Here is an 11,801-nt window from a genome sequence, read left to right on the forward strand (position 1 = left end):
AATTTAAATCCTTTTTATCCTGTTACCTTATACTTAATTCTTTCCATATCTTGTGTATTTCCGGGAAAAATCAAAGTGTTCGGATTTGGATTCTGACGATCTTTACATACACTTATATCCCATATAAAGTACTAATAAAATCTCAGAATATCCATATCAGAACCCCTACATAGTGTGGCATGAAAAGTTTTCTCATTCAGCAAAAACACTATTCATAAGGGTTTCAAAAATTTCCCAAAAATTGGGGTTATTACAATACCTTTCCCCGGTCGCCATAACAAAGCCAGTTTATGCTGCATGGCTTGAAAGTCTATCGATGAATTCGTGAGAAACTTTCCTACCAAGCACCACCTCATATCAATCTCGCTAAGAACTTTTGAGTCCTCTGCATAATTTAGTTCTTCTTGTTCCTCATCGTCAAGAGAAAACCTAGCAAAGCTCTCCTTCATTTCGCGACTTGCCATGTTTTGTTCAACCATCACCACTTATATAACGTAGTATGAAAACCAATAACAGATCTGAAGACTTTATGAAAAACTAATCATTGACAAGAAAACAATCTTACCATGTCAAAAGACAAGACTTATTTTAAATATTGGATTGTTCGACTCAAGTATGTTTACGTTAATAAGTATATGATATGATATTTATGTTTGTTAAGATAAATAATAATGTATTTTTTTAATTTTATATAGAGAGAGAGAGGGTTGTGCTAGAGGGAGGACCATGCTTACGTAGAGAACCGGAAGACCATCCTTCTGGTCGTAGATCTGATTTTCATCCAATGGTTTAGACAATTATGCATTTATAATTAAGATTACCAAAAAACAGTGAAAGGGAATTGTTGGAACACAAAAAAAAAATTGAAACTCAATTTTAGTTTGGTCATTTAAATTCTAATCATTGAATTTTTTAAATCAAATGTATTATTAGATATAAGAGTAATAATTATTATTATATAGATTAGTACGATATTTGAATCTTATCAACAGAGGTAGTAAGTAATTATAAATTAAAATAAACTAATAGAAACCCATAACGTATTTAATTGGGGTGCGTATATATTGTTCAGAATCTATTTACTGGGCCAGTTATAGAGTTATTTTTTAAAAATATATATATAATTATTATAAATAGTTGTTATAATATAATTAAAGATGTATTCGCTTATATTTATCCATGATTACTTATTATTTTAATAGATATAAATAATAAAATAATAATTACTTAAAACAACTTTGCATCGCACAGGTTTTAGACTAGTAATTTATTATTTATAATATATATATATAAACTTTATTCGAGCCAAGTCGGGTGAGCCCAAACTAAACGAACTAAGTCTGATCTAAACAAGCTCAGTCCGATCCGAAAGATAAAAAACTCAGCTCAGCTCATTTACTCATCCGAACTCATTTTCATATTGAAGACCGACTCATTTATGTAAACGAACTGAACCGAGTTCACTTAAATTAGCCGAACATATTGTTATATATCAACATGATTTAATTATATAATTAAATATATAACAAAATAGGATTTATCGTGTTCAAATCAGGTTTTAATCAGATTTTTATTTGGATCGGACCGAAGTCCGGACTTTTCAAAAAATCGAGTTTTTACCGGCCCGTCTTTGTTCAAAAATATAGAACCTGTTAAGGCCCCCAAGCCCCGGCTTGATAAGGGGTTTTGATCGGACCGTGCCTAAAGAGGTGTTGATTAGATTGTGTGTGTTAAATTTCTAGTTTCATGTTTTTGTCTACATCTCTTGCCCACACTCAAAATGTATATTAGTTTTATATAACATATTAGGTCCATTATATCGACCTATGGATACTATATTGGTTTTTATAAAATTATATAGAATATTTTTTTAACCCGGTCTTTTAATATTTATTAATTTTGTACGGGCCAACATATTATCATTGGTTTGACTTTAATAAAATAGTACATGTTCATTTTATATTTTCATTTTAATTTTAAAATCTACCTTTTATTATAAGAGAATTTTTGGTAAATTAGGACCCTATAATATAATGGACGTGGGATAAACAAATTTTCATATTGGATATTATAAAATAATGTGCCATTTTAAAAGTTGGACTTGGCCGAGTATTAAATATATGAATTATTAATAAAAAACGACTCTGCTTAAAAAATATGACTATATTTGAATTCGATTCGACTTTAACTAGACTCGAATTCTTTGAGACAAAATCTATGTTAGACTCTAATATTAAAGCCATCGAGAAAACTCAGAAAAAAAATTGATTGTATAGAGTTTGTAATACTAAATTTACTAGTATCAAAATTTTTAAGATGTGTATGATAAATTGGTACAACCATAACCTAAGATGACAAGTATACTAAGAGTAGTATTAGTTCAGTATGCTTCCATTTAACAATTTAACATGCCTTCCATGTCTTTCTTATTCACTAAATGCTTCCTTTGATGATGAATGAAGCATATAATCGAAAAAGGCCCCAAATATTACTATTTGGGGAAGAATTGCCCTCAACGTTACTTTTAAAAATGATGGCCCCAAATGTTACTCCAAAATATGATTTCGTTTTCCGTTTTTTTTATTAAATAAAAACGTGATTGCGCCTTCCGTTTTTCTTTTTTTTTCTTTTTTTAATGCTTAAACGTGATTTATCTTATGTTTTCTTATGAAAACGCAACAGCAATTCTTGTTTTCATGAATATAATGAAATGAATCAACGTTTTCATGTTTTTTTGTTTTTTTTACCCAAAATGCTGAATAATGTTATGTTCTCAAGCTTGAAACGTTATTTTAAACAGTATTTTATTCATATAATATTAAAAAGTGGACCCTAATTTAACAATTTTTAACATTTTAGGGTTCATCAAACCCCTTTTTGGGTTTTAAAAATATTAAAAATTAATTAATAAAACGTACACCGATTTAGGGTTTAGGATTTAGTATTTAGGGCTTCCAGAGCCTAAACCCTAATTTAATCTAGGGTTTAGGTCTTTAGACCCTGAACTCTAGGAACCGAACCGTAATTATTAACAGTTTTTAATATTTTAGGGTTCATCAATTCTCAATTTGGGTTTTAAAAATATTAAAATATTTATATATATCAATAAAATACGAACAAAACATCAATAACGTGTTAAACTCAAAAACATAATATTATCCAATATTTTGGGTAAAAAAATAAAAAATAAATAAATTATTGCAAAACGGAACTTGAACTTGAATTTTCCAACTAAACGAATGTATGTTTTGCATGTTGAAAATTAAAAATATAAATAAAAATGAAACGTGAAATTACGTTTTTGGGTAATAGAAAAAACGGACCCCGAAATTCCGTTTTGAAATAACATTTGAGGTCATATTTTCTCAAAGTGACATTGACTCATTGAGGGTCATTTTAACCAAAAAATAATATTTGGGGCCAACAACCACCCTTATCAAACCTTAGAAACCATCTAATTTAATACTATGATTAAAAAGTAACTAATAATATATATATATCAAAATAAATTTAAATAAGAATCTAACATTTATTTCTTTTTACAGCTCAGCTGACTAATAGTAAAGAATCAAATGACTACTGAATAAATCGGACGAACTAATTTATAACTAATCACAAATTCAATGACATTCATTATCCCTATAAAATATAATAAAAATCTATTTGTTATTACAAATCTTCAACAATGATATTTACTAATTGCAAAAAATCGAATAACTACTAAATAAAATCGGGCTAACTAATTCACAACTCATCACTAATTCAATGACATCCATTATCTATCTACAAAATAAAATAAAAATCTATTTCTAATTACAAATCTTCAACAATGATATTGACCAATTACAAAGAATCGAATAACTACTAAATAAAATCGGATTAACCAATTCACAACTCATCACGAATTCAATGACACTCGTTATCTATCTACAAAATATAATAAAAATCTATTTGTTATCATAAAACTTCAACAGTAATATATACTTTTTCACCAAGTAATTAACTGTCAACCAACAATTATTTTGACAAAAAGCACTGAAATATACTAATTTCACCTACTATCATACTTCTATCTTAATTGACACACATTGTCAACTAATTGTCAACCAATTGTCAAAATGTAGAGGATATACTAGTAATAGTATTTAAAGCCCCATGAAACAAAGATTTACTTTATTATTATTTTCAACAAAAGTCAACAAATTTCTTCACTATTAGTATCTATCATTTACTTCTCAACATTCTCACCACCTTATAAATCTCCCTGCAATCTCTCGTTCACCTCATTGCAGTTTGCTCAAACATCTTATACATTCTGTGAAAATGGGCAATTGTGTACCGAAAATCGACAAATTTTCAGTCGGACATGCTTCTTCTAGACACCAGAACATCTCTGTTAATCCCATTTCTGAGTCACTTGATGAAGGCTGGGGTCACTCTTTCTGTTACATTCGTCCAGACTCATCTAAAACCTGTTCTGATGAATTTTCGATGCCTTTTCGTGTTATTTAGGGTGCTTATATCAGTGCTAATCCATATACACCTCCTACCACCACATTGATTGATCCTTTTTCAACATGCACTAACTCTAATAGTCTTGATAGTGCATCTTCTTTCGAAAGCTCTCGTTCTTTTTCTTCTGTTGCTCTCCAGCCTGTTGCTCGTAACTCTGGGCCCTTCGAAGGAGGTCTTTTGTCAGGGCCGATTCAAAGAAGCTCTGTGTTGTGCCAGGGAAAGGATCAGGCCGGTGATCAGTACTCATCAAAGTGCAAGAATAAATTTAATGAAAGTTTTAAGTTTATCGAGTCTGTGAAAAAGGCCATGTTGAAATGTAACCTAAATTTGTGTAGGTCTAAAAAGGCAATTTGCTGGTATAATGTTAATAGCATTGAGACTGTTGTAGATAGCAGTAGTTGGAATAGCTTGAGCACTCAATCAAGCCTGTTTGATGAGACTCATGGAGGCGATGAATTCATCGGGAATCGAAACGTTGAATGGGCTCAAGGGAAAGCTGGTGAAGATCGTGTCCATCTGGCTGTATCTGAGGAGCATGGTTGGGTTTTTGTTGGGATTTACGACGGGTTTAGCGGTCCTGATGCTACTGATTATCTCCTCACTAACCTTTATTCTAATGTTTTCAATGAGCTCACAGGGTTATCATGGAATGATAAACCTGAATCTGTTAATGGTGCATGGAGTGGAGCCAAACATTCAGATGTTTTGAAAGCGCTTTCTGAGGCCTTGAGGAAAACAGAAGAGTCGTTCTTGGAGATGACTGATACTATGCTCGACGACAATCCGGAGCTGGCTTTGATGGGTTCTTGTGTGTTGGTGATGATGATGAAAGGAGATGATGTTTATTTGATGAATGTTGGGGATAGTAGAGCTGTTTTGGCTCAAAAGCTTCATTTGGAACGGATCGTCGAGGAAGCGAGTGATGGTGAGGATTTCACAGCAGATGCATTCAGAAAAGCTTCGAGTTTGACTGCTTCCCAGTTAACCTTCGATCATTGTACATCAGTGCAAGAGGTGACTTCATTTCTTATGACTAGAAACAATTTTCTTTATTTATTACATTGTATATGTGTTACTTGGGTTCGAGCCCGTACTGGTATTAGTATTGGTTATATTTGTTGTTGTCAGTCGTAGCGAAACGTATTGTACGACTGAGGGGACTGAGGGGACGTTAAAGAAATAAGATCATGTCCGGGTCTTTCTCTACGAATCTTAAAATTTTAGAACGAATGGTTACTAAACAATATGATCCTAATTTCAGAATTTTAATCAATTATCTTTATGTTCCTCAAAAATCAGGAGGTCCGGAGGATCAAGAGTGAACATCTGGATGATTCGTCGGCGATAAGGAAGAATCGGGTGAAAGGTTCTCTAATGGTTACTCGAGCTTTTGGAGCTGGTTTTCTCAAACAGGTACTTGATTCAGCTTCTGAAATACAAATTATATGATTATGCAATTAATCTGTGAGTTTTAACATCATAAACACTGCAGCCAAAATGGAACAATGCTCTTCTGGCAATGTTCAGGATAAACTATGTAGGGAACTCTCCTTACCTGAACTGTTCGCCATGGCTTCATCACCACAGACTCGGTCTGAAGGACAAATTCTTGATTTTGTCTTCAGATGGACTTCACCAGTACTTCACAAATGAAGAAGCTGTTGCAGAAGTTGATCTCTTCAATTTCGTGTGTCCCGAGGGAGACCCTGCTCAACATCTGGTCGAAGAAGTGTTGTTCCGAGCTGCTAAGAAAGCTGGTAACTATTAGCAGCATATATTGATTTGTTTCAGAATTACGAATCACATGAAATACGAGTCCTGATTACGGTAAATGATACTGTGTGTTATGCAGGATTGAAGTTCCATGAGTTGCTTGATATCCCCCAAGGAGAAAGGAGAAAGTACCATGATGATGTTTCGATTGTGATCATCTCGTTTGAAGGAAGGATTTGGCGTTCTTCGCTTTGAGGAAGGTTCAGAAGAACAGTTTAGATACATGAGATACAGACAGAATAAGTGAAATGATACTTCACTGAGAACTGATTACACAGATAGTATGATAGATCATAGAAGCCAAGAATGCTCCATGTTCTTTTCCTTGGTTTTCCAATGGCAGAAAGCTTCCATTTTTGTAATCACAATTCACAAGTATCGTGTATCACAGACAATTTTTGTTTATCAGTTATTCATAATCATATTTTCTTTGTTTATTAGAGTATGTAAACTTATTTAGCAAGACAAAATCTACTGATTACGTAAATATTTATGAACCTATGTTATCGCGATTTCTGTGAAGACAAAACCAAATTTGTCGCTACACTTAGAGATACAGAATTTGCAGACATCAAACTGTAAACTCATAGATATTAAACAACTTAAATTCCTAGCTTGCAAGTGTTTACAGTCAAAATTTGTTATTGATTGTAAGGAAATTTTGAAAAGCTAGGCACTATGATCCTTATAATAGGTATGAAAATTTAGCATCTACCATATAAATCTTTGAGTCCCGGCTTCATGGTGCCAACTAAATGGCTTATACAAAAACATAGCCATTGTGAAGATGTTGATAACAGTATAGAGGATACCCATGAGGACCCAATTTCTGTCGCTGTTGACATTTGAATGAAGAATTAAGAAAAAGAAAGGGATGGTGTAGTATCTGAACTCTATCAATGGAGAAGGAATTAGAACGGCAGCGCATGCTAAGAAATAAACCAGCACCCACACTTTCTTCTGAGATTTAGCTGAAATTGGAAACATAATCAAATGATGTTTTACGCTCCAATATATAATAATAAATAAACAGACATATATTTAAGGATACTAATTTAATACTCACCTAGTGTACTGAAGATGGAAAACCATGAATAAACATAGAGCGGAACCATAAGGTATTTTGTTGACCAATGGACGTTGATGATCTTTCTCCATAGATAAAAGGTATAGTGCCGATTGTCAGCAAGAAGATATGGGTGAGCAATGCTGCAATAACAAACAGTGGGGTCAGGACTCTTTTACGTTCCTCTCACCCAATGAATAGAGGTACATGTCATATAAGTAGTCGGATATGTGTACTGTTAAAGTTACTGAACACCCAAGTCTCTCCATCAAATAGGTTTTTGAAAAAATACAAATGATTTAACAACGAAAAAGGTCATAATACAATATGCAAATCATCTTAAATAGACATTCCTAAACTGGTGCTACTGGGTTGTCAAATTAGTTGTCTTCTGACATTCGTAAAGCAATTACTCAACTTGGCATTTTACTGATCTTACCTGAAATAATGCACTGAAAGGAATGCAGTAGTAAAACCCATGAACCAAAGAACAATGTCCAGCACCCTAGACTTATGCAACGACTGGAATAAAACTGCAATTTGACTTGACGTGAAATGAACAGGAATCGTGAACAAAGCAGAAATCAGGGCAAAGTACATAAGCTGTGCAAAATGTGGGGAAACGGCATGTGCTTCTTTTGCACCTGCAATGCGAGACAGGGCGATTAAAATCTGATAATAAATTTTAAAGAAAGAACAAGAAAAATGTTGTACTATAAATCAAGAAGGTAGGTACCAAGAACTATGCTCCCATTCCAGTAAACAAATCCAATAAAAGCCACCAACAGCATAAAATAGGGACTAAATAAAAGTAAAAGTCGCCATTTGATAGACCAAGACGTTACCAAAATTTCCTTAATATCATCGACCAAATCTGCAATCAGCATAGCCAAGAAAGTTCTAGGTTAGCATTTGCAATAAAACACAACTTTATGCGTAGAATATTCTTGCCACGACAAAGTTTAATTAATATAAGAATTTCAACATTGACTCAATTTGCAATTAAAATATTAAACTACAAATATTTAGTGAAACATCAATTAATTGCTTTATTCATATAATGTGAGTCTGCTGTTCATCTTTGTGGTGCATGTCATTTTTGCTCTGAATCTTATTGCTCTAGGTCTTTTGCCTCCAGCACCCTCTTTCCACTCATCATCATGTTAGATCCACAGGCACATTATCCCACATTAGTTGAAGTTTAACAAATAATGTACATCCAAAGTAGAACAACTGCTTCTGTGAACTGGCAACCTTAGTTCCTCAGAAATATTACATGAGCACCCGACTACAAATGTGGTCACTATAAAAACTTCATACATTATTCATTCAAGTAAACGAAACTATAAAAGTTGTGTTTCATAAACTAAGTTACAACACTTATAACAGTAACAAAATATAAAGAATTATTTAGGAAAGGAGACCTGATGAATAAGACGAGGAAGAGATCTTTCTGGAAGTTAAATGGTCAGACGAATCTTCAAAATTGCTCGACCTTCGCCTTCTCAAGTTTGAACCTGTAGTTGCAGTTTTTCCCATAGCTGACTGATCATCTTTCTGATCCAATACACTAGAGTCATCTAGTTGCTCACAATGTTTATTATTTTGAACTCTCCGAGTATTATCAATAATGCCAGTGCAGGCAACAAAAAGAATCCATACAATATTTGTTTGTCGTACAAGAACAGCCAAAGTACCAAGCTGCAGATATAAATCAACGAGCAGAAGTTAGCTCTTGAATAGCAGACAAACCTCGACAGATCAATCCTGAAATAAATTTGACCACCTGATGTCAACTTCGAATATGTACTAGAAACACACGGTACAAAAATTTAAATAAAAATGAACAATATAACCTAGTGCTGTATTTAATAAGTCATGACACTGAAAGTAGACCCTAAAATTCTCTGAAGCACTAGCAAACTAGCACATACAATATTTTGCATCCCGTGCAGTAAGCTACAAGTTGGAAACTTGGCAAAGAAACTTTACTAAATCCAAAATTACCAATATGTAAGGATTAAAATATGCTTTCTGACTGGTGCATTTACTCCAAAAATTAGTTAGCAAAAAAGACATGGATCGTGTTTGTCAACATTTATGACTACTGTAGTTAGACTCTTGGGTATGCTAAACTACAACTACTTGATAAAATAAAGAAGTTTAGCTTAATATAAGCATTCCCTCGGTAATTAAAATTAGTATAGGATACATATTAATACCTTTCTTGTATTCTCTAATCTATTAGTTTGTTTCGAGGAACAATTTCTCAAAGATTTGTAAATATGCATCGGCAACTCCCAAAAGTACCATGTTTAGTGGTACCAAAATTCCTTGTACGCACATATTTATATTTGACATTTATCAACAAAAAGAAAGGAATTTATATGCAGTAAAACATTACTAACATTTTATAAAAGTGTAAGCAAGTTGAAAGCTCTACACTTGCAGTAAAACCATCCATAAAGAGATGAAGAGTAACTTACCACTGCACTCAATGGGTAGTTCTTCTTTGTACACAAAAGATATGAAGCAAGCACTGCAGTAAGTGATGCCACATCTGTGTAATAAAGATATGTGAAGAACCAGTGAAGAGGATATAGAGCTAGAACAACTGTATAAAGAGTGACTCTTCTTTTATCTAGTTCTGACCGCAACTGGGAAATTATTTCATAAACCACAATGCTGCAAATTACAGCTAGGACAGCATTGGTAGAGCGCAGAGCTACAGTTGAGCAGGCATCAAAGAACGATGGAACTGCTTGTATGTATAGCATGCCTGGAAAAAAAGAAGCAACATAGGCAAGTGAAAGAAAGTACCTGCGAAAAATTGATGCAAGTACATATCAACATCTCCTCACAACATTTTCTGTTCTTCAGGGTTTTGTTAAAAGCTTTTCATTCCCAATTAATGAGAAAGAACAATCCAGTTTATCATCAATAATTAACAGTATCACAACACAACTCCTCTGTAGTCTGTTAAATAACATAATATTTACATTCAAAGAGTTGGTGAACATACACTCATAAAATTCAGAAATTCCTTCATAAATTACTATAAATAAGTTGTAAACAATTCATCGATACGTAAATAATAAAAAACCTAGATACCCAAAAAGCTTAACTCAAAAACCAAATTCACCTGCAAGATAACACTAACAAGAGAAAACAACACTTAACCTATAAATAAACCAATATCTAGCAATCAATTTAAACACATTCCGCAACATTATAAACATATATTGAAAAACAACGCTTTAATGCCACTAATATCGGAAACTAAAATAACTTGGGGAAAAAAATCTCAATCACATATTCTACAATAATCGGTTACATTAACCTAGCCTAGCTAGTATCCACTTAAATAACTTCAACGTAATGCCAATCCGGGAAAACAATTTATCACATTTCGTCTAAACCACCATACTACGCAAGTCGATATTTCGTGATCTTAAAAACTAAACTTCAGCTGCTAATAAATGAATAAAAAACGCAAAATCGACACTCACAAGCCAGGGGGAGTAGTAATCATGGGGTCCCAGCTACTAAAATTTCCTCTACAATACTGCTGTGCTTGAGGAACATGAAATATCTCATCCTGCAGAAAAAACAACACAATTTAATTAAAAAATTAGCTACACAAATGAATGTAAGTATACATATGTAATGAAAGTACCATGTAAGGCTCAGGAACAATACGATTCACAAGAATTGAGATTGGAATGATCCAGCAGCTAACAATTACAGCAACTGCAAGCCTGCCCATTTTGTTTTAATTGAAGATTGATTTCAATTTCGAAATTTGAGAAACAAGAAGTTGATTCAATTGATGTTTTGACCCGACCCGGAAACAAAGAAGAAACCCTAAGATTGTAATTTAGGGGGCCTTCTTGAAGAAAAATAAAAAAAGACCACTTTGGTATTTTTTATTTTTTTGAAATTTCTTAACTTTTTTTAAAACAAATTAATTAATTATGGAAATATATGTGGTCATCGGGACTTTTATTAATTGAGATTTTTTTTGTTAAATTAATTGAGATTTGATACAAAGTTTGGTATAAATGATAATAATATAATTTTTCTTTTTTAGTCAGATTAATGGAAAAGATGAAAAAAGAAGGAGATATTTCATAAATAGTTGGGGATCCAACCATTTTGCAAAAATAATGGGTTTTTTTAAGTATTTTACAGAAATATAATTTTTTGATTTTTTTTTGCAAAAATACGTTTTGCAATTCGACAACAATATTTGTAATTGAAAAAAAAAACTGAATTCAGTTATATGTAATTTTAAATTTAAAATAATAAATTTATAATTGGTTATATAATAGATTGCTAAACAAGTTGCACCTATCAACAATGTAATAATTCACGATTCATTAAACAACTACCAATCACACTCTAACGATTTCATCAAAAATCAAACAAAAAACAACTAAGATCTCAT

General features: G+C 32.6%; 2 protein-coding genes across 3 annotated transcripts; one reads left to right on the forward strand and one right to left on the reverse strand.

The window, feature by feature from the left end:
* The first annotated feature begins 4,323 nt into the window (after positions 1 to 4,323).
* LOC141715235 (putative protein phosphatase 2C 4) lies at positions 4,324 to 6,483 on the forward strand. The gene is made up of 5 exons (XM_074518710.1): positions 4,324 to 4,395; positions 4,513 to 5,529; positions 5,815 to 5,928; positions 6,008 to 6,272; positions 6,368 to 6,483. Exons 1-5 carry the CDS (start codon positions 4,324 to 4,326, stop codon positions 6,481 to 6,483), a joined length of 1,584 nt encoding a protein of 527 aa, XP_074374811.1.
* A 366-nt stretch (positions 6,484 to 6,849) lies between these two features.
* Positions 6,850 to 11,230, reverse strand: LOC141713670 (dol-P-Glc:Glc(2)Man(9)GlcNAc(2)-PP-Dol alpha-1,2-glucosyltransferase). Of its 2 annotated transcripts, none has more exons than XM_074517186.1 (8): positions 11,031 to 11,230; positions 10,864 to 10,952; positions 9,841 to 10,174; positions 8,779 to 9,055; positions 8,091 to 8,228; positions 7,794 to 7,998; positions 7,355 to 7,497; positions 6,850 to 7,259 (listed from the first exon to the last, which is right to left on the reverse strand). In XM_074517186.1, the coding sequence occupies exons 1-8, from the start codon at positions 11,118 to 11,120 to the stop codon at positions 7,000 to 7,002; spliced, it is 1,536 nt and encodes a 511-aa protein (XP_074373287.1). In that variant the 5' UTR covers positions 11,121 to 11,230; the 3' UTR covers positions 6,850 to 6,999. The 2 variants fall into 2 exon arrangements, with proteins under 2 accessions (XP_074373287.1, XP_074373288.1); XM_074517187.1 differs by having other exon boundaries at positions 9,841 to 10,133; positions 11,031 to 11,047.
* Between the last annotated feature and the right edge of the window lie 571 nt (positions 11,231 to 11,801).

The sequence above is a fragment of the Apium graveolens genome, chromosome 3, assembly GCF_009905375.1.
Source record: "Apium graveolens cultivar Ventura chromosome 3, ASM990537v1, whole genome shotgun sequence".
In the NCBI taxonomy this organism is placed as follows: domain Eukaryota; kingdom Viridiplantae; phylum Streptophyta; class Magnoliopsida; order Apiales; family Apiaceae; genus Apium; species Apium graveolens.